The sequence below is a fragment of the Macrosteles quadrilineatus genome, unplaced genomic scaffold, assembly GCF_028750875.1.
Source record: "Macrosteles quadrilineatus isolate MER2022 unplaced genomic scaffold, UCM_ALF_1.0 Scaffold_9__3_contigs__length_116548681, whole genome shotgun sequence".
In the NCBI taxonomy this organism is placed as follows: Eukaryota; Metazoa; Arthropoda; class Insecta; order Hemiptera; family Cicadellidae; genus Macrosteles; species Macrosteles quadrilineatus.
In genome coordinates, this window is record NW_026542602.1 from 76,517,321 (window position 1) to 76,540,613 (window position 23,293).

General features: G+C 36.0%; 2 protein-coding genes across 2 annotated transcripts in view; one reads left to right on the plus strand and one right to left on the minus strand.

Moving 5' to 3' along the window:
- The window catches only part of LOC129003062 (E3 ubiquitin-protein ligase SHPRH-like), a 41,229-nt gene extending 28,926 nt beyond the window's left edge, over positions 1-12,303 (plus strand). Inside the window, exons 11-19 of the mRNA XM_054431277.1 lie at positions 330-532; positions 1,097-1,276; positions 2,611-2,846; positions 8,407-8,660; positions 8,925-9,080; positions 9,402-9,920; positions 10,699-10,809; positions 11,307-11,461; positions 11,961-12,303. Coding sequence (XP_054287252.1) covers positions 330-532; positions 1,097-1,276; positions 2,611-2,846; positions 8,407-8,660; positions 8,925-9,080; positions 9,402-9,920; positions 10,699-10,809; positions 11,307-11,461; positions 11,961-12,228 — 2,082 coding nt within the window. The 3' untranslated portion in view covers positions 12,229-12,303. The remainder of the gene's footprint in view (positions 1-329; positions 533-1,096; positions 1,277-2,610; positions 2,847-8,406; positions 8,661-8,924; positions 9,081-9,401; positions 9,921-10,698; positions 10,810-11,306; positions 11,462-11,960) is intronic.
- A 3,780-nt stretch (positions 12,304-16,083) lies between these two features.
- On the minus strand, positions 16,084-23,170 carry LOC129004114 (glycosylated lysosomal membrane protein-like). Its single transcript, XM_054432542.1, has 6 exons — positions 22,955-23,170; positions 21,893-22,150; positions 21,206-21,415; positions 20,075-20,302; positions 19,495-19,775; positions 16,084-18,558 (listed from the first exon to the last, which is right to left on the minus strand). The coding sequence occupies exons 1-6, from the start codon at positions 23,015-23,017 to the stop codon at positions 18,387-18,389; spliced, it is 1,212 nt and encodes a 403-aa protein (XP_054288517.1). The 5' UTR covers positions 23,018-23,170; the 3' UTR covers positions 16,084-18,386.
- Positions 23,171-23,293: the final 123 nt, after the last annotated feature.

The window sequence follows — 23,293 nt, forward strand, 5'->3', positions numbered from 1 at the left end:
TTTTATTGTTTTTCATGTACACCAGTGCCTTGGGCAATCACGATGTTGTCACGATCATAGGTCACAATTATGGGTTGTTGTGATCGCGGGGCACGAGAACACAGTAGTATTGCAATGCTCGGGGGGGGGACAAGCACTGCGTTGACATTATTTGGGGGGAAAACCACGGTTTAAACTCTATGGTAAAAAAGTAAATGCACAAATATAATATTGTAGGCCAGTAATACTTAAGTAACACAATATAACGAATTAGAAAAAAAAATTATTTATTGGGTTGAGATCAACTGAATTTTAGGTCAGTATGTGATAATTGTGTGACTGTATGGCAGATCACAGCTACAGAGGCTAGAGTGGACAGTCACGCAGGTAACATTGCAGCTCACCTAGATGGAGCCACAGTAGGCTACTCTGAGTGGTGGCTATACACACTGGAATGGACCATGGACAGGGACGAGCTTCTGACCAGACTCAAGGCAGCTATACAACATACAGACGTACGGCAGAAGAACCAGTCCAACAACCTGGCCAACAAGTAAGTCTCCCAACACCTGGTGCTGCCACTTATATCAGTACAGTTCACTCTTTGCTTTGCTTTGCTTTGTTCCACACATAGGCCTAATGTCTGTGTGGACGGGCAAGTGAAGGCTGAAAATTAATTGTCAAATTCTTTAAAAAAAAAACTAGACAACACCAGTTTTATGACTTTTTAAATCCTCATTTTCTCACTATTCATGGATTTTATATTATGGAGACTATTAAATAGGCCTACATCAATGAATATTACAGTAATATAGTCACCTAGTCTTGTGATACTTTAGAATGATGGATCCTTCATGTTGACCTTGAAGATCTTCTGTGCAAGATACCAAATTAAAACTGGTAGCTGGATGGATTTAATCAGGAACATTTGCTTAAGAATGAAACAGACTGTATATTTCCATTCCTTAGAATCCCTTTTTTCTTACAGCTAAACTATATTTAAATTTTAACTAAAAAAACAGAGCCCTGTCAACTCTGCTGTTGTCTCGTTATTAGTGTATTTCCCATGAAGGGAATAAGGCATTCTACTACATCCAGTAATGTTGGCTTCTGGCAGGCTCAAATCGCTGTACATGGTGAGGCTAGAGCTAGCCAAGTGGCTGGCGGATATGGATCGTGTGAGACTGGAAGTGTGCAACGCAATGAAGGGTCTCCGCATGGCTGATATTGACGTCATGGCATCAGAGGCTCTGTGCTGTCACCTGCCTCAGGCCGCTACCATGAGGAATCGAACTAGGTAGGTCGGGTTGGCCGTACTTGTGTAATTACTCATCGTGGACTATTCTCAAACCTTTACTGTGCGACACCACCTACTTTACATAAAGTATTTGTTACAATTATATTGGGGATGGACAGATCTCAAATTTTGCGAATTAGAAATTATCTATTTTGTTTGAGCAAGATTAACTTTGCTCCAAGACTTTTTCAAGACGAGATTTAAAAAATTGCCTTCAGTAAGTCTATGCAATAACCGCAATGCAGGGGTGCGTTGTTGCGTTTCCTTTGCAAATGCGTTCTTTGCAAATTTATTCTCTGCGTATGTAAATTTTTGCTTTAAGTAGGCCAATCGTTTTTATTTTATGAAGCAAAACCCTTGTGGATAAACCAGAATCACGTATAAATGAATACCGGATAAAGGAGGTTTTAGTGCTGTACTACAATTCTTACAGTTTGTGACTGTTGTGAGTTGCAGTTTTACATTAAATGTGTCTTATTTTCATTTGATTTTTTTCTCATTTAAGATTTTTATAACTATTTAAGTTCCTGTAAGCTTTTGTTACTTTGTACACTCTTTTTTTATTGACCTTTGTAATAAATAATTAGTTATTTCACTTTAGTTGTTTTTTTAATAGTATTTTATTGTTATTTATTAACCATTGTAAAACTGTGCAGACGAATAATTCCCAATAGTAATGAAATCTACAATCTAATCTTGAATTATGATGAGAAAATAGAATCTCGTCTCAAACTTAAAATGCAGTCTTGTCCATCCCTAAATAAAATAGAGTCACCTTGACCTTACCTCACCATTGACTTTTCATTTCTTAAGTAGTCATCCCACCTAAATGAACCAGTTGAAGCAAATTTTTCATTCAAATGGAAAATAATTGAAAGAGCCCCTCAAACAGTGCATTGTTGTTCAAACTTTATATTCTCCTTTAGCATTAAGTTAACCTTCCAATTTGGAAATTTAAAAAAATGAAAATATTACAAATTATTGTATATAGGCTAGGTGTCTTTACAAGAAGATGAGAATGTTTCAAATCCAGTAGTCTTAAATTATGGGAATTCATCAAGTGTTGGCAAAAGTAAATGACAAAAAAACTTAACAAAAATATCTTGGTCTCCAAGTAGATCTTTAAGTTGCGAAACAAACCCAATTTATTTCCATTATAGGTTCTTCAAATCTTCAGATCGCCTACAAAAATACCCATAGTGTTTATTTGTGGTTGAATGAGCGTATCAATACTATTATCTAAACCAAGCATTACTGCAATGAAATTATGTGATAATTTTAAAAATAATTGTCATTGTTGGGCATTCAGCAATTTTATATACATTTGTTTACAGGTGTGTTTTATGCAAAGCCGAGAGCGCTTTAAACGCTTATGAAGCCCTTCTATTTGAGGAAAGGGTGATAAAGAAACGGATCAACAAAAGAGACCTGCCTGGCAGTGAAAATTGGTCCAAGTACAGAGAGTTGGACATCAAGGAAGTGTCACATTTGGTGGATGTCAATCTCAACACTTTTGAGATCAACTTCAAGGGAGGATTCAAAGCATCTCCGTTTGAAAGAATCCTTAAAGGTAAAAACATAAGTTGACTTATTACCCTTTTCAGTAACGTAACACTGACAATTTATAATTGATATGTATATGATAAGTAGGTGAGTATTTGGCTGTATCAGATTATGTTTTTAGTAGAGGTGTGCGGATAGTGAAATTTCATTTTGGATCGGATTCGGATCGGATAGTTGAGGCTCGGTTCGGATCGGATCGGATATTGGGAGGTTCGGATTCGGATATTTTCAGATTTGGATAGTTCAGCGCGGTTAATAATAAGCTGCATATGTATTTTTAACCTATAAAACAATGTAAAGCTGTGTAAATAAACTTAAATGGCGATTTTGAACTATAGAATTTCAAATTAGCCAAGTCCACAGTTTTCTCTCTCTTGAAAATCACAATTCACAACATTTATTTTCAAAAGTTGGTTACTTGAATTAAGTACACTAGCAGCCGAAATCTTCACACAACACCTAAGCTCAGCAGGACTGATGTCAAACGTTTGGGCTAGTTTACTTGAGGTTATGTTTTATCTTGTTTCCTGGTTCTCACAAGCCAAAGAGTTCGATCTCAAGTTTATTTTCACATTGTATTTTCTTACGTTTTTGGAACGGATTATTGGCCTGAATTTATAAATTGCATTCTACACTTATTCACTGCCAAACATAATTCAGTAGAACCTTGATGAACCGAGAATTACACTAGCCTACATAACTTCATTACCCCAAGTAAAATACCAAGATAATTTTTATAATTGTATTTGAATCGTATAATCTTAGTTTGTTAAAAATGGATTGTATGTTCAACAATAATTGCAGTCCATTATTGTTAAGCAGTATGGTCCCAAATTATTGTTTTTGATTTTGAAACATCACAGTTCATTTGACAAAATTATAGTTGAAGCAGCCCAATGTCAAGTCACGCTTGTGCAATAGTTTGTTTACAAGCTTTCTCCAGACCACGGGGGAGGGGAGGGTCTGATAAGCCGTATATTGTTTACCCCCAAGAAGGTCCGACCCTCATTAGTGCCGCTCGGCTGCACTCAGTGGGGAACCCAATACCACAAATCAATCTTTTAAATGAATACAAATATTTGGTAATAATTGTTTTATTTATTCACCTTGAAATTTCAATAAATTTGGTGTAAAATTTGACAAAAATCGGCCATTTTGACCGATTATTAATACAGTATCAAATACCAATAAAGTAGTACATTCATTGGTAATTAAATAATAGGTAAAAATTAACTGATTTTCTAGTTTTACCCCCCTGCTGTGCACTATGTCACAACAGCTGATAACGACATGGGTGATTAGTAACCATGGCAACTTGTTGAATGCGTGATGAAGGGAAACCCAAGAAATAGAAGAACAAAGAGAAAGAATAACGGCGTTGTTATCTTTATACCCTTTTTACAAATTTCCGTTATTGTTATCTTTATGTAAGATTTTATGATTTTGTTTTATAGGTTTATAAAATAATTCTTTTTAACCACGGGAATATCGATTTATAATTTATCAACGTGCTTCTCTTCTGAAACAGCAATACCGGATGCATAATAAAGGTCAATGACCTAAAATATCACGATTGTGCAATATTGTATTTTGATGTTGAAATTAAAATCACGACAAAAGTTTGTATATATCCATGGTCCCTATAGTTTAATAATTTAATATGTACACAATCAATGCTAAATAATCGTGGTTAGTTCTAACTTTATTTTTTATTATTCAAAGTTTCTACACAGTAAGACAATCCAAAGTCAAACCGGGCAATGAATACCCAAAAAACAACGTATCTTGTCCTGTGATTGGAATACCACTCGCCGGCCAGTCCTTTAGGTTTAGGGAAGTAGTGCAAGTCTATATATAGCTTCAAGGTCTTACCCACCCCTTCCCCCTCCGGTCCTACTACCCTACTTGACTCACTACCCGCGCTCCTTTCGAGGTCATTGCCCAACCCCTCCCACCCTTCTATTGTGTTGCCTTTCTATTGTTTCTATTCTGACTTTTATTCGGGAAACATTAAATCTATAGTTTATGTAACATCACAGTAGTAGGCTAGATTTTTCTACTTTGAAACAGTACTGTAAAAAAAACTATTACACAGCACCCCTAGTATCAGGAGCGAGACAGTTCTTTTCTGCTTTATGTCTGTCCGTTCACGACGAATCTAATCGTAAAGCAAAACAGCCGATAACGACTAAACTAGTTATCAGTATTGCATCATACGGCTTCTTTGCCGTTTGCTGTTAGGTCGTTGGAAACGTATTGCTGTAATTTTGTCCTGGGAAACTAATGGTGGCTATGGAGATTTAGTTTTCTGTCCAAAACGTCAAAATATATTGTCTATCCGAAAAAGTCGGATACATAACGGATAGTGTTGGATATCAAATTTGGGCCCGGTTCGGATACGGATATCCGAACCTAACCGAATCCGACCCGATTTTTCGGATATCCGCACACCTCTAGTTTTTAGAGATTCGATTCAGATTCAAGATTAAATCTACTGTTTCTAACTCGATCGATATTTGATTGAATATTCAAATTTACTTGTGTACTCTGATTTGCTATTGCCTGGTTCATGTTAGAAACCTGACCATAGTATAACTTAGTGTTAGGCTTTAGGCATACGTCACATCTTGGCTATCAGTAAACTTATCCTCACAGTGTGAGTTGTTAACTTATGGTAGTCATACAGACTTAGGTCTATATGGAGAATTAACACTTGAGTTGAACAGGCCTATGTTTTAGTCTAGGTACACAAATCGGTAGTCCATCACAAAAAATTGTAGCCTAGATCCAGGTTCGATTTAGAACAGATTTAAAAATTTTGATACATCTGTAAATTTGAGATTTGGATTCAACTCGGAATTGATTTTTAAATTCGGATTCGATAACAGCTGTAAATTTGAGATTCAGATTTGACCTGGATTAAACTTGGGACTAACTAAAAAATTCGGATCTACCCGGTTTGATAATATCTGTACAGCTATGATTCGGATTGTGATTTGACTCAAAATTTCTGGATTCACTCAGCTGTATGTTTGTGTCTTGAGGTTTCTCATTCAGAACAGATGTCAGATTTGTTAGTAATATTTTATATTTAGTGGTTGGTATAAACTAGGGGTCTGCGGGTCCCCGATTTTTTCGGGTCGGGTCGGGCCAGCGGAAGGCCCGAGAGACCGGGTCGGGTCAGAGATTTGTTCGGGCCAAGATCGGGTCGGGCCAAAAAAAATAATTATTAGGCTATTTTTAAAGTTATAATAAGTAATTTTCAAAGAAACACTCTTATATACATTATTACAGAGGAATTAAAATGTTAAAATTAGAATTAAATATTAAGTTTGCTCACGTTTAAGAACAAAGACACAACAGAGCAATTATTGCCTTACTGTCACTAGCCAGAACCAGTCGTCTACTGACTGACAAAACAAAAGCCGTGACGCAACAGTGCAAAGAAAACGAAGTCAAAAGAAAGACTATTTATCCAGAGGTACCAGTTTAATTATTTATTGTTTATTCCATACCTAGTTTAAATTATATTTTAGTATTTTATTAACATAATAAATTATAAACAAAAGAAATATCTGATATAGTGTACAGATCTGTATCTTGTTCTTTTATTTTCCTATTGTCCTTTTTGTCATTCAGTAACAAAACAAAACAACACTTCTGATCGTCTGGTTCGGCATTTTATGGTCACCATTTAATTTTTTTTTTAAGTATCAAGTATCAACAAGTCTACAAAGAGGTTAGGCCTAAATATTTTATAATTTTATGAAAGTTTTCATCAGTAAAATTATTTTTTTCTTAAGTTTGATTGAGTTTCAAAAAACATATTTCTAAGATCCAATACAATATTTACAAGACACAAACTACCATGAATTAATTTCTTTGGAAATTATCTGTAACAGTTTTATATTTTTGAATAAATAAAATATATCTTTTTGTCTCTACTTCCTTGTTTTGTTACTTGTATTTTGTCAGCAATTGGAACAACCGGGTGGCGTAATAGGGCCGTGGGAGGGGGAGGGTCTATGACCTTGAGTGTCCCCGGGCCTGGCTCGGGTTGTGTAAGATGGGAGGGGAGGGGAGGGGGAGGGTCTGTAACCTTGAGTGTCCCCGGGCCCGGCTGTGAGAGTGATTCATGGTTTTTTGTTTACATTCTACTACCCTTCCTTCCGAGAAAAAGACCCTACAGTTTCAAAAACATTGACTTACAGTATAAAAACATTGAGTTGTGTTGCTAATTAGGGCACTATAATGTCTCTGCTGTCTGCTTATGTTGCCAAATTAGCATTTAACTTTCTTTTCTCTTGATTTAATATAATTTTCTATACATTAAGAGTTCCTTTTCGGGTACCTAATAATTGTGATATTGTTTGACTTGAGTTTATGGATTTTTAATTCTTTTCATTTATTAGCTAAAATCAGTTGTTTTAGGATTTTAATCTCTTGCAATACCTATAACTGTGCCTATAACTGTGTATCTATAACTGTGTATGACATTATATGCAATTTTTACAGTCTTTACTATAACTATATCATAAACAATGTATGTGTGTTATTTATTGTTTTAGAGTTTTATAGTAAATTAGTTTACACAATATCTTTTCTTCAATGAGTTCTCCACTTGTCATGTTGCTTAGTCTATTACTATTTTAGGCCCTATAAAAAATAATTCCTATGTAAAGCTGTAGGCATACTAATGCCAATAATAGATAATTCTTTATTTATAATGATGTAACTAATAATGCTATTGTAAGTGTGAGAGGAGGTTAGGAGGCAGGGAATGAATGATTCATATTGCATGGTGGAAACATAGAATTTTTATTTTCTTCTTGCTTGCAGTCTTGAAGCCACAGGCCCTAAACTTGTGATAAGGTTAATTGATTTGTTTATGATCCATTTATATTAAGTTCCATTACAAACTTGTTGTAATATAGCTGTTTAGATATTTCAACAGTTATGAAAATGGGAAAGAATGGCTTGATAAAAAAAAATTATTTTCTTCTTTCTTGCAGTTGAGGCAACTCCGAAGCTGTAAATAAGTTATGAACATGAAATAATATACATAAATACAATCTTTTTCCATATGTTATTTTCAAGTAATATTATAAACACAGATAGGAGTTAAAAAAAGAAAAAAAATCCGGTAATTAATAATTTTTGGCCCGACCCGATTTTGGCCCGAAACCCGAGGACCAAAATTATTGGCCCGACCCGACCCGACCCGAACCAAAAAAGTCTGACCCGCAGACCCCTAGTATAAACATTTAAATTTTGTATTAAACCTACTAAAATATTTCCAAAGGCTGTCCCTAAGGTCTTTATCAAGATCTTGACAGGACCTAGCTAGTTCAAATCTTAAATAAATGTCGTATTCTTGACTTCGTCCACTACTATTCTAGCTGGTTTAGTCTCGTAATAGTTTCCAAAAACAATTTGAAGGGAAATCGATGTGAAGGACAAAGGACAATCCATGCTTCTGCCAAGTATGAATCGTTTCCTGTGATAAGATTTCTGGTTAAGGTGGCAACAGACTGGATTTTGCAAGTTGAAACATAATTGATTTTCAGCTCTAGCGACTTACGCAAGGCAGAAGCAAGCACCGACAGAGTACACCAAGGAAGCAGCTCAGCACCTCTCACTGTTGGAGAAGATAAAGAAGGAGTTCTTAGACTTGAACCTGCTCTGGCGACAGATCTGTGACTTGGTGGATGCCAAAGATGAACTCAACATGTGCAAGATGCGGCTCAGGCTGCCGTACGCTGGCGAAGACGAAGACAAACGGACAACTGGGGAGAATCATCACATCATCCAGATGTACAGGGTGAGTACATACAAACTTGGTAAATAATCTATTACGTTAGGTGTTATTTGGGCACAAAGTAAATACTAGAAGATGATTAGAAGAACAAATAGTAAAATGTATTGTTGAACTAATATGACATGTAAATGTAAACATCTCTAACAAATTCAAGATCTCATTACTCAGATTGTTATAACATATATGTACTCTAATACCTTTCTCGCTAAAATTGTGATGAAAATTGCACAATCGCTTGGATCAATAATTGTTCGTTATGATCGTCAGGTTGGGCCGGAGCTGGCAAAATTAACGACTGAGAAAGCTGTAAACGAAGCACAGCTGAAGAAGAAGATTGGCACATTGTGTTACTTGGAGACTCTGCAGAAGGAAGGAGCTCCTGCTGCCATCTGTCCTGTCTGCCGTAACGATCTTACAGACAAGGTTTGTCTTGACTACTGACATACTTCACACTCGCACATCTTTAGAATCTAGTTGCAATCCTGATTCCAAATTAGGATATAGACTACACAACATGAAAAAAGTTACAATTACTTATTAGGGAGGAAGTTTAACTAATTTATCTGTCCACTGAACACTTTTAAATGTTAAATTTAGGATCATCTGTTCATTCAAAAATTAACTGAATTATTAGAGGGAATAAAAAATGTAGAAAATCTGTATTCCTATTTTTCTAAAAAAAACCCATTAATGAAGCCCTGTACTTAGTTTTCAATAGCATATAGCATGTTGCTTATGTTGCAGTGGTCAGTGCTGCAGTGTGGTCACTGTCTTTGTCTCGACTGTCTGTCTTTCATCGTCAAGCCGACAACATTCAACCTGCAGTGTCCTCAGTGTCGACAGTCATGCTTGGTCTCTGAGATCTCGTATGTTGAAAGCAACACAGACATTACTACCAGTGCAGAAGTGACTGAAACTTCACCTGAACAGAGCAAAACTGACAGCGCTGCCAACAATGTAAAAGAATCAACTACTAACCCTAGCAAAACTGACAGTGTTGCCAACAATTCAGGGCAAACTACAAGTGAAAGTAAGAGTGAGATCTCACCCGACACAACTGCCTCTGTCAGTATTGCCACTACGAGCCAGCCTGACCTCCAAAGCAGTGGTGCCAATACGAGTCAGCCTGCTCCCCAGAGCAGTGGTGCCTCTACGAGCACATCTGTCAAGGGTTCCTATTCTACCAAGGTGGAAGCTGTTGTTGGCCGTACCCTCTCTCTTATCTGCCAAGAGCCAGATGTTAAAATACTTATTTTCTCAGCAGTAAGTAAAACTTGTATGTTAGTTTATCTTATTATTAGATGTTATGATGTCAAATGATGTTATGTGTTATGTGTTAGATGTTATGTGATGTCAAATGGGGTTTTTAGACTTAATAAGATGTCGTATACTACAACTAAATGCTAGTGTTAAGGTGTATGACGTATTTTTTTAGTATCTCGTATAATCAATCCCCTTACTTCTTTAATTTTCTCAGGTCAGCTTGGTGTACTCATAAAAATTTGTCAATTACAAAGCTTTATCTTTAAAAACAACCATATTGTACTTTTTTAAATCATGAGTAAGTAATAATTATAATTATAACTGTGCTTTTCTGAAATCATGTGAAAAGAATTGGTTCCGGATCCAGTTCCTCCTTGTCATTGGAATATTAGTGAACTAACAAAATGCCATTGTTTCAAAGGCTTTGCCTCCAGAAAAGTGGGAATGTTTGAGTGAATTTTTGGAATAAGTTTATCAGAAGTAGTGTACCATTTTTTATTTGACTGTTCTTGGTTACTTAGGTCTATTGAACAGTTATTTAATCAACTTTTTGCACCCCACAGTGTCGGCCATCTGTCATTATATAAAATTACTTTCTCTTACTCCCAGAACCATCTATTTTGAAGGTATAGTATATTTAGCTGCAACAACAAAACTTTACCTCAGCATTATCTTATGTGGCTCTAACGCTACACTCTCTTGACTTGACCTAATATGTTTATGTTTGTATTGCTTGAAATGTTGCTAAAACAAATTTAACATAATGATTTTTATATAGTGGGAAAAAATGTTGGACCTTTTGGCTGAGGCATTCCGTGAAAACAACATCACATTCCGGCGAATGAAAGCCAGTAAAGTTAGTCGTCGGCAATCTATTAAAGAGTTCAAGGTAGGTCCTTTGTATCTTTTCAACGGGTATAACTAATGTAAGGCTGTTTGTTATATACAACTGATGTCTGCTAAATAGCAGCTGTCATCTACGGCTGTTATTTGTGTGAAAATGCAATGAGAAGTAACAGTAAGTTGATTCACAGTTTTGCGGTGATGGTAGTGTGGAAACACATGTTATTTGACTAGTAGGAGTTTAATTAAAAATATAAGAGTTGAACATTATTCCTTGAAAATCAGAAAACTCTCTATTACAATTAGTCTAGATTAATGTGCATTTTATTACGAGTACCAAAAAAAAAAGCTTTTTACTTTGTCTTGATATTGCAAAGTGGTTCTGTTGCTTACATGAAGTTTTTACAATAATCCTGAGTGACTAACTGTCGCATATTATGGGCAGAAACCGGCCGTCACATATTTGCGTCGCTAGTCCATATGAATGGAAAATTTAGTAATATTGCGGTAGAAAACGTGTTAACAGTGTGTTATGTGTTTAAGGGAGAAGGAGTGACAGCCCTGTTGTTGCCGCTGCGCTCTGGAGGAAAGGGCCTGAATCTGGTGGAGGCGACTCATGTGTTCTTGGTGGAACCCATCCTGAACCCAGCTGATGAGCTGCAGGCTGTGGGAAGAGTGCACAGGATAGGACAAACCAGGTGGCTTTAACAACCCTCACTAAAGTTTTTAAAAATATGCTTTATTTCTCAAATTGAGACAACCAGAGTTGTCTGTACGGTTGGTATAGATCAGGGATTCCCAACAGGGGTACGCGACAAACCAGTCAGGGGTACACCGAAAGAGCCTAAACCTATTTTAATCACAAATAGGAATATTAATGATTTCTTGGGCTTACAATATTAGATATACAAAAGGGTACAGGAGGGAAATTGGTTGGGAACCACTGGTCTAGATTATTGGTTAATTGTACAGTAGAACTCAAATCTAATAATGATTTAATAAAGGATCTTATTCATGCATGACAGACCTGGAGGGGTTGGATAGATTAGAGCCAACAATTATTACTTAGATTTAGATTGAACTCTCATAAGAAGGTTCTAATTTTCAAAGACAAGTCTGGCGAACCCTTACTACAAATAAACGGATCACTGCTTTATCCACATTGTTATTAATATTTTACCATCAATGGTGTTTCAGGCCCACAACAGTACATCGGTTTATAGTGCGGGAGACGATAGAGGAGAGAATAGTTGCTGCTGTGGCGGCTAGTGGAACAGAGCAATGGGCTGATGATTGTATCACACTCCAGCAACTGTTTGACTTGTTCTCCAGCGACTGTGAACTATCTATCAACGCTAGTCAGCCGGACCCTTCCTCTTCTGTGCTCAACGTAGACTCTGATAGTGACCATGAGAGCAACAATGAACAAGAAGGTCTCCGATTGTCTGATAGTGAGGAAGAATGAGACCCTTCAGTATTAATTTGTGTGCATTACATTAGTTTATATTGTCAATTAAATTATTCTGATGGCTGTGTCAGTGTATTTGCGTTGTTTGTTGTATCGTATTATATTTTTTCACTTAAGTAGAAGCAGTATTCTCTTAGACAGTAAGAATAAATTGTTGAAAGCTTTATCAGGTGTTTTACATTCTTTTTCCTTTGAATTAATTTTATCAGGTACAGTACAACTCCAACTGTTGCAAATCCTTACAGCAGACAAAAACACCTTATAGAGGACAAAAACAAAATTGTAGAAAAAAATTAACCCACATGCCCGTCATTAATTTTATGCCCAATCACAGCCATTTGTGTTGGCCGATCCCTTATTTAATATTTTAAGAAAATCAAGTAAATAAATAATGGTTTTGATGCATATTGTTTTACTGTTTCTTGTTGTGCTAAACCATGAGAGCGTGGTGGTCAAAAGAGTGTTAGAGAGTAGTAGCCACAACACCCATTATAGTCCAGTCAAGGAATGAGGTGTAGAGTGCGTGAGCAGGTAACTAAGCGATTCCTTCAGAAACTTGTTCAGGGGGCTTAGGGTGTTAACATACCAAAAGTCCTGACTCCTAGGTGGTGAGCCAGGGGGTGGAGGGGGGAAAAAGGGGGGGAGAAAGGTACGCATTTTGGGTTTTTTGATTATATCTCGAAAACTATCAACTTTTTGTATACTATAGTAAATTATAAAATTGAAGAAGATTAAATTTTCTACAAGAAAAGTACATAATGTGTTTATTTTGGTTCAACAGATTACGAGTTATAACTTATTTAATTGATATCTTATTAAAATACTCCTTCCATAAGAAATACATGTAAATTAGTATGCGAAATGGGGCGAATCCAATCCGCCCAAAGGAAATATAAATGATATTCTGGAAATCTCGACAAAATTTCCAGTAATTTGACACTTTAATCATTAAAATTGATCCAAAATTAAGACGAGGGCGAGGTAACAAAATGTTGAGTTTTGGTGTTTTTTTATTGGAAATATAAAAAAAACCTTAAATCATCCAATTTTTAAACGCTCACCCTCGTTTTAATTTTTGACAAAATTTCATGATTTAAGTGTCAAATTACTGGAAATTTGGTCAAGATTTCCAGAATATCAGTTATATTTCCTTTGGGCGGATAGGATTCGCCCCATTTCGCATACTAATTTACATGTATTTCTTATGGAAGGAGTATTTTAATAAGATATAAATTAAATAAGTTATAACTCGTAATCTGTTGAACCAAAATAAACACATTATATACTTTTCTTGTAGAAAATTTAATCTTCTTCAATTTTATAATTTACTATAGTATACAAAAAGTTGATAGTTTTCGAGATATAATCAAAAAACCCAAAATGCGTACCTTTATCCCCCCCTTTTCCCCCCCTCCACCCCCTGGCTCACCACCTAGGAGTCAGGACTTTTGGTATGTTAACACCCTAAGCCCCCTGAACAAGTTTTTGAAGGAATCGCTTAGTTACCTGCTCACGCACTCTACACCTACTTTTGGATCATTCATTGACTGGACTATTAGGTTTTTCTCAGGGATGTAATCCAGGCGGGCATAAACCATGGAAGCAGAGGTGTGTTGCCCTAAAAAGATAATTTAATTATTTAAAATTTCCTAAGGCCAGGTGCACACAGGTGACTGAGACTAGCAACAGTTGGCCGACCAAATAAATGTTGAGCATTGTTAAAAATTGGAGTGTGCACATCAAGGAAATGGCCGAGGGACAGTTGCACAACTGTTGTTCCCAGACCCAATTTGCCAGAGACAGCTTAGCGACTCAATTGTTGTGGGACTGTCGCTTCAGACTTGGTATCCATTGAAACAAGTCTAGACGTGCACACATACGACTAGTGTCGCTCAGACTCAGCCAGCTACTCGTGGTAACTGTCACTTGTTTGCTATCTTCATTAGTTGTGGTGTGAAGTTTGTTTGGATAAATTACATTTTTAAGTATAAGTGTGCGTGTTGAGGATGTTGACAAATCAATTGATGAAGTTGAGAAGAGGTATCCTTGGCAGTTACAAACAATCTAAACCTCTTATTTTTTTGCCCGTGACACTTCAATAACAGAGTAAATACTATCCCATCATTGAAATCCATACTGTAATGTCCGACTTGCGTCTTAAACAGTTGCTTGTATGAGCACTCCTGTCGCTAGACTTCAGAGGCTCGGAGTGAGTTGCGCAACAGTCCCCCTATTAATTGGGCAACTGTTGCTAGACTCAAAAGTCGCCTGCGCCTGGCCTTAATTTTCTTTTATATTTCGCTGTTATTTTAATTACTGGTGAATTCTGTTCTGGTGAATTGGCTGTTACTGGTGAATTCTTTGTAGGTTTAATAAGCATAGTGGCATAGATGGGTAATTTTGTAACAGTAACAGTATGTATAGACAACAACACTGGGGAAATCTTCACAGCATAAGTCACCTTTCCAGGTTAGGGCTCTACCATGTTGTCTTTTTCAGTCTCAAACAAAAAATTATGTATACTGTATTATACAGACTGTCCCAAAAGTCCCGGACCGGTTTAATATTTTCTAAACGACAACAGATAAATCAATAAGATTTGGTACATCAACACCACACCTAAAAATCTACTTTTTTATGGAAATATAAATTTTCTGTCACATCATGGGGACGTCCCGCAAGGAGTCAGAAGGAAATCTTAAATAGAAGCATAGGTTGACATGTACATCAAATTAAAGGTCTTTACTAGCAGAATATAATGCTGCAAATTTGAACTCAAACGGACAACCAAGTCAAGAATGACAGTGGTTCAAAGATTCATTTAATTTGCATTTGGGGGCACAGCCCTAGGAATCGGAAAAAATGTTTAACGTAAGCATAGGTCGATATGCACATCAAATTAAAGGTCTTCACTAGTAGATTACAATGCCGTAAATTCAAGCTCAAAAGAACGCCTGAGTAAAAAATGGCAATCGTTCAAAGATTCAAAATGGCAGGTTCAAGAAATCTTTGAATGGCCGCCATTTTGTAACGGGTGATCCTTTCGAGGCGCGGTTTCCGGCATTGAACTCTGCTAGCTAAGCCCTTTAAACTGACGTGCATATTGACCTATGCTCCTATTTAAGATTTCCTTCTGACTCCTCGTGGGACGTCCCCATGATATGACAAAAAATTGATAGTTCCTTAAAAAAGTAGATTTTTAAGTGTGGTGTTGATGTGCAAAATCTTATTGATTTATCTGTTGTCGTTTGGAAAATATTAAACCGGTCCGGGACTTTTGGGACAGTCTGTATAGCAGTCATTCATCTAGTCAGCTGATAAAATCGTTAAGTCAGAAACAAAAATTTCCCCTCACTTATCCTTAAAATAAATATACCCTAGAGTCGGTGACATATAATTAAATTTATACAGCCTTAAAAGAGGACTTAGTGAAAAAAAGCTGAAATCATTGGCTACAGTTCTTCCTTTTAAGTTTGTCACCCATATGTGGCTGGCTGTAGACAATTTTAACATATGTGACTTGTCTTGTAGATGTAATTTGCAAGGTAAGCCGTGTTTACATGAGGCAGTACCTGCCTAGTGTAAACGTGACTATTGTGTAAAACCCTGCGGTATTGGTAAAAAAATGTATAATGGTGTTTTAAAACTGTGAACAAAGTTCATTTTATTAGGATACCACCTAGTTCTTAGTACTGCATCATAAGTAGACAAATCGAGCGTTAAACCGTATTGTTTGTATCAGTAGCCTACTATGTGCCAGCTCCACACTACTCTTTAATACCAGTTTTATGGAGTTCTCCGCCACAGCATGCTGTATTCCAATATGTAAATCACAACAAATAAAACACTGAATTTGAAGTAAATTCATTTATTGAGCCTATCTAACAATAAATTCAGACTTAAATCGATACGTGTACATTGCCTATGTTAAAAGCGTAATAGTTGTCATGGCTAAAATTTACAAAAATAACAGTTTCATTAGAATTAATTGACTTATAACGTTGTATTTTAAATATAAGTCTATTTTTTAAAACAACATTAGCTAATAAAAATGAATAACTATTTGAGAGTAGAGGAAATTGACTCGAGATCACAGGGTTACTAGTTATTTACCAACGGTGAGATCAACATAAAAAACAAAAGAAATCCAGAAACCTTTTTATATACTAAAGACCCAATTATACTGTTTAGCTTTTGTACACAGAGTGACCAAAGTCAATTGGTTATTGAAATGTGAACTGGTGTTTACTAACTTCCACTCTTGAATAGAGCCATAGTACACAAAACTAAACGGAGTATTAACCTTGCCTAAATTTACAGTAACCAAATAAAGATTTTTGTATTAGGAATTTGTGAAGACTTACTACACTGACCATCAAAATTGTTTATAACAACCACCATCAAATCAAGCTCAAGACTATAAAATTGCTGCTTGAACTGACGATGGACTTGAGCATAGGTGACAACTAAGGGACAGTTATAACAACGATGATCAATCAGTGATATAGTGATTTACAACAAGGAATGTACAGTCAATGGAAGGATAAACTTTGGAACATTTCTCAATTATTGCACAACACTTAAGTCTCAATTGCAGAATTCTAATAAAAATATGAATATTAATTTGCAACTAAAAATCTTGGAAGTAATCATCAAATAAAAATTTTGAAAAAATGAAAGATCATTTGGAACTGATAATAATTTTTAATAGAACCATATTGGACGGAATTTATGGCAAAGAATTTCGCATCTAACAAAGGCTAACACGGTTATAAAAAAGTTAACGCAACTATCACTTACAATACACACTCTTATAACTTATATTAGGAAATAAAAATATTTTCTTCCACTTATATACGTTACTATGAATAATATGAATTAAAGTATATATTATGGCCTATATTTTAATAAAACAATGGAAATGCAATAAAACTATTACATTTCCATAAATCAGTAGAACGAGATTCTGAAAGTTATTAGCAATTGATGAACATATTAATTTTTTTACAATTAAAATGATCCCAGGCCTATATTATATATCAATACGTTATTTTGATTAAAAGCAACTCAGATAAAACACACTCCTAAACTAAAACAATGCACGTTACTTCAATGGTACGGAAAACTAAAACTTCTTATTTGTAACGCTAACTTATGAACTAAAAATATCATATTTATTTAATACTAATTACATGTGCTTTAGTGCTTGTTAACTAATAAAATATAAGCTCTAGCTTCTCTATGAAGTTGTATTTGCTCTTATTGCATGGGTGGGTTTGTTCTACACAGAACACAGAATACCTTATGGCATGTGTTAAAATAGCTACCTATAGAGAATTGAGAACATCATAAAACAGTCAACAATGCTTCAAATAAATTAGCTATATACCTGGTTATAAGTAAAACCATGGTACAATAAACAAAAGAATGGACTGTAGACAATTAACTTAGCTTTCTGAGCCAGTTAACTGTTTAATGGAATGTAAAGTAAATGCTTTCTTAGTACAGTCTTGTAAAACGGTAGTGAAGGAATGTTGAGGACAACCAGATAGAAGTAACTACACGGCTATTACATCAGAGGTACCATTGTCTTACAGCTAAATTAAATATAAGTTAGTATTTTAGGAATTAGCTTTGGTATATAAAACACATGGATGAGTATCTTCCTTGCCTCTTCTAATCTCACTTAGTAGCCACAAATAATGATAATCAACACACTGGTAAAATATAGAGCCGGGTTTTTAACGAGGGATATTTTATGTAAGAAATTTCAATCGATGTTGATGAGAAATTAAACAGTGTTTGAAAAATATTGCTTAAAACCTCATTAAAATGTTTGAAATACTTGATCTTTCTTTACATATACTTTGTAAATGAATATCTCCCAAAACAAGTTAATCACTAAAATGTACGAGCATACATTTAGTAAACCCTTAAGTACAACCAATCAGTCTTACAAGATTAAAATAATAGTTTCATAGTAAGAACAACAACTCTCAAAAAAATAAAAATGTTAAATAACAAAATATTACTGAGATTAGAAAAAGGGGAAAATGAACTCATCACCTCACTGGGTTCTACAGTTTAGGACGTCGTCAAATACTAACAGCAACTCACTGAAAGACAAGGTAACACCGACTGAAAGGGAGATGAAGTTATCGGCTTAGGAAGAAGTCGTCCTTGTTGCGTTGAAGGCGGCGGACGACGAGGCAGACAGTTCCAGTGAGGATCACTATGGCCGGGAGTCCAAGACCAATCAGCAACACCAACATTACCAACATGGAGAAGTGCTCTTCTGGGGGCTGCCCGTAGCCGGCAACCATAGTCCTTAACAAATAATTCATTTGTAATAATTGCAGCCTTGAAAACACCTGTAATTTTTGTGCAGTCAAGAAATTTCTAGGGGATGCGAGACCTATGATACTAACGTTTTGTTACACAGATTAAGATTGTTAAAGGAAATTCATGATTGGCTAGGCCTAATGTTTAGCTGTTCCTGATTAATGGACTTCCTTCATTGATTTTAATTTATGCAGCATACAATTTTAGTGTGGTAGTTTTGTAAAAAATGTAGGCTTACCAAATGAATCAATACTTTTTTTATGTCTTACCTTCTCATCCTAGGATGCTAGGTTCTAGCCCAGAACCATTTTACACTTTACTTTGGGCTAGACCTTAGACCTAGATAATATCTATTATTGGTGATTAGCAGGATTTGAATCCTGGACCTCAGGGACTGAGGCTCTGCACTCTACCACTAGACTAGCTTGCTCCCCTCTAGCTTAAATGAGTCCATATTAGTTATCGTTCCATCCTAATATTATTAGGATTATTATTATTATTAATTAATATTATTTTATTTCAAGTCTGATTCTCATATATTGGGTGGTATTTTTTAAATTTGGATTGTCATAAACAAATTGGTCCCCAAATTATCTTTTTGACATTTCTGTTCAACTTGGACTAACTGGAGAGTATCTCTGTTATGAGTAGGCTATTGTATGAAACTAATATGTTTGTATGGGACTAATATGTTTTCCTTGTACCGGTACACTATATAGGCCTAAGGGAAACTGTTGACCAAAATCAAACATTTAGCCTAACTGCAAGATTGGCAACGTGATGTGCACAGTTTAAAATGAAAAAAATTGACATAAATAGAGAACTAGCTAATACAAATGACTCATCAAAACCTATTGACTCACACAATTTATCCAAAAATATATAGCTTATGTCAATAAAAACAAGAAAACCCCTTCTTACCATGCAGCATATTGATTCTTGTTGTAGAAGCCGTCCTTAGCTACTCCGAAGGTCACATTGGTAGCGATGGTGAGCATGTCGTCAACTTGCGGTCCGAGGGCAGAGAACAGGAGCGAATGGTTGAGAGCTGAGCGTGGGGATGTTGGGGCGACTACGTGATACTGCACTGTTTCTGTGCTGTTGGTCATCTCACGCTTGTCAGAGAAGTATACAATGGGACGCCACTGAAGGTAACCACCACCAGCCTTGTCATGCACTGCCGGTGTTAGCAACTCCTCGATCTACAACACATTGGGGGAGTGAAATAAACCATAATGGTAGGAATAATAATAGTAAGTAGTAAATAATCTTAAAGGTCGCTACTTTGATTCCAATCAATTTTTATTCTACACCTAGAAGGAAGAGATTTGTCAATGGGCTTAGCAATTAATGATGCTATCTAACATAAGGTTGATGTTAGATACTTAGTAACAAGACCAGGGTTTGGACCGTTCTCAAAAACATAAAAATACCAATAATGTGTAGATACCAATCAATTTATATGAGAGAAATGAAAGGTTTTGATTGGCGTGGGACTCACAGTGAAGACTCCAGGTGCATGTTCGTCATCCAGTGTCTTCCTGTGGTTGACCGAGGGCAATGTGGAGTTACGAGAGTCAGAGCTGACTGCGAGGAGGCCGAGTCCGTAGCGAGACCTATTGTACTGTGGAGAGAGTCCATTGATGATCAGGTCAACCTGAGAGGCGTTACCAGAGTGGAGCAGGTGGGGCAGAGGCTCACCGTGGGTCTCAGCTCCATACGCTGACAACTGCAACATTCATAGCCAAAACTTTAGTAATACGCCACAAAGATGGGAAAATGGCGTAATGGTACAAGTCTGATGTATTCCTTGTAAGATTTGACAAGCTGGGGATTCATGCAAGTTAGCACCTTTCTGGGAGAGTCGTTTATTTTTTGCCACACTACCAGCAACAAATATAAGTAAAACACAACCCACACGTATACTACCACAATAGGCTACTGTTTAATAGGTCTATACACAATTTTAAGTTTTAGCACAACAATTTAACATTGCAAGGGTTGTTAATCAAACATTTCCTATGTTTAATGTGAAAGTGCATTTTGCCTGTCTAATTTTTGTGTGTACCTTTGTTGAGAGCCAACTAATGAAACGCAAATGTGAAAAAGTGTTCTATAGGTAGGCCTATTTTTGGTAAATTACTGGACTCCAGCTGATTCAACCGAATCTCTTTCTGTAAAAAACTACTTTCTGGTCTGCAAAGAGACCAGAAACCAACTGCTAACTGTGTTGTTATATCTTCAATACAGTTTAGGACTGATAAATAATATGTCAACAATCGGTCAATGTTTTCCACCGACTTCCTAGTATTCGGGCATTTAAACTTAAATTGTCGAGAAATCAATTATTTTTTTAACTTAGGCTAATTAAAGAGATAAGATTAGTAGAATTAATTAACTAAGAATGTGTTACCAATCCTTAAATTTATCTTATCTTTATCAAAACCAACCCTAGAATAAAGAAAAATAATTGTTTTGTTTTACATGATAAACTTTAGGCCTACTTAAATAGGTTCTCTGTGTAACTGCACCCAGCAGAGCTAAAATTAAGTTTTGAAGTAAAGTAACTTAAATACCAAACAAATTATTTGTGTGTTTGATAATTAGGAGAGTAACTTAATTAGGAACTTACAGTGATTTGTACAGTTCCATTTTTCTGAAGATTAATGAGATTGTCTTTGAAATCTGTTGCGACAACAGTCAAGGTAGCTTCACCACTGGTGTTTGTCAGATTGCTGAGTTTCCAGTTGAAGTTCTTTGTGTCCAGAAGAGAAATATAAGAAGAATCAGAGTTTGTCTCATTCAAATATCCTGTGTCATCTGCATCGTTAAATTCAATCATCTGAAACAAAATATTTGGTGATAACTTACTTTTGATAAAACATTAGGGTACCCACACAGTAAAAAGGTAAAAAAAACAAGACAGCCTTTAGGTAAAAAGGAATAAAAATGGAATTCACACTTAGGCTCTCACCTAAATATCAAAACCCAGTACCGGTAACTGAAACAATCTAATCTCTAATGTCTCCTCTACCTCAATGGTTAAAAATAGGCCTAAACCAAAAGATTTTAACTTAAATTTAATTTGTATTAGGGAGAGACAATGTGTTAACTTTTAGGCCTAGGCCTACTTTAACTTTTGGTATCGAATACTGGTGGAATAAAAATGCAACAAAACTTATCACTTTGTAAATTTAATTGATTTAGGTTACAAGTGAGTAAGTCGACTTGTAGCTTTAACTATTAGGCCTACACTTAACTTATACCTTAACTTAGGCCTATTAAATTAGGCTAAATTGTAAATAAGTGCTTATAATACCTTGTCAAGAACAACTCCATATACGTATTTAGGCACAGAATCAAATTTTACAGCATCCTCATTGCCAGCAAGGAAAGGCGACCATTGGATGTTTAGCGTAGTGTTCTTCTCAGTGAGTGCCAGGAGCAGTGATGGTTTCCAGGTGAAATCCCAAATGTGGTGAAGAGTGTCATTCAAACCTTCGGCCTTGACATGTACCAATATGGCATCTTTGCACAGAGAAGGATTGTCACAGCCTGGATTCAACTTGGCTGTGATCTGAAAAATGTTAAGTTAGGCTACCGGTATTTGTTTTAACTTAGACCTATTTCTTAAATAGGCCTACAAATCAATTACTTGAAGCAAACAACATTGTTTTCAAACAAATGACTTTGTAATCTCCCTCTAAAGGAAATAACTTAAATTGATCTTGTCTTATTTACTTTTAGTTTAATATAAATTTGAAATGCCGCTCTAACTTAGTTGGCTAAAAACGAGAACCCTAGGCATAACAATTGTTACTGAAGTTTCATAGGCTAACTTAGGCTAGGCCTTCCATGTCCTGGCTAACTTAGGTTAGCCTAGGCTAATTGAGGGTAGGGCCTAGGCTAGGTATATGGCAGAGTTGGCAACCGTCCCAAATCTGTCAGGACAGTCCTGATTTTAGTTCCTTATGCCCGTTATTAAGCCTTGATGTTAAATCCTGGTGGGAGGGGGGCCATATCCCAATATTCCCCTAACCTAAGGTGACAACCCAAGCGTATGGGTGGGATTTTTTGACGGCACACCTACCCTGTAGTTACTCTGTCAAGGTAGGCCAAGGCCTTGTTTTCTGAGGATTGGCTTATGAGCAGATAGAATAGCCTATTTTATGAACCAAATGTCGATAGGCCTAGCCTAGGCCTACCTACCTTATTTAATTAGGTGGACACGTCGAACTTAGTGTAACTTAGGCCTTTGTTGTTTTTTCCAATAAGTTAACTTAAACATTGAATGGAAGCTAGGTCCCTGTAATCCTTGTTCAGCAAATAGGCCTAGGCTGTTAATATACATTGAAACAAAAGAAACCCGGCTTAAACTTACCTTTCTTTCACAATCTACGCCTGAAAATATTACAAGCATGAGAATTAAACTGACAATAATCATTTTGTAGTTTTTGGCAGAGCTCAGTGAAAATATTACAACGATCGAGACAACAAAAATCGCGAACGCGTACGGCGTACTACACTAAAGAATTTGGTAAATTTGGTGATGGTGATTCACACAACAAACAATAAACAGCCAACGATTCGATTTCGATCTACACCAAACCAACGTTAACGTATGAAAAGAAAAGAAAACAAAGAAATTGAAGAGCAAACACAAACGAGTTTTTAAATAAAGACTTGGAAAGGGCCAATGAGAGGATCGGCTCAGTTTAGT

What these genes read in the sequence shown, in the direction of transcription:
- LOC129004114 (XM_054432542.1), bottom strand. Translation starts at nt 23,017, where the DNA reads ATGATTATTGTCAGTTTAATTCTCATGCTTGTAATATTTTCAGGCGTA. An exon ending in GCGTAGATTGTGAAAGAAAG is followed by an intron (nt 22,151 to 22,954) that starts GTAAGTTTAAGC and finishes AACATTTTTCAG; the next exon opens with ATCACAGCCAAGTTGAATCC. An exon ending in ATGGAACTGTACAAATCACT is followed by an intron (nt 20,303 to 21,205) that starts GTAAGTTCCTAA and finishes TGAATGTTGCAG; the next exon opens with TTGTCAGCGTATGGAGCTGA.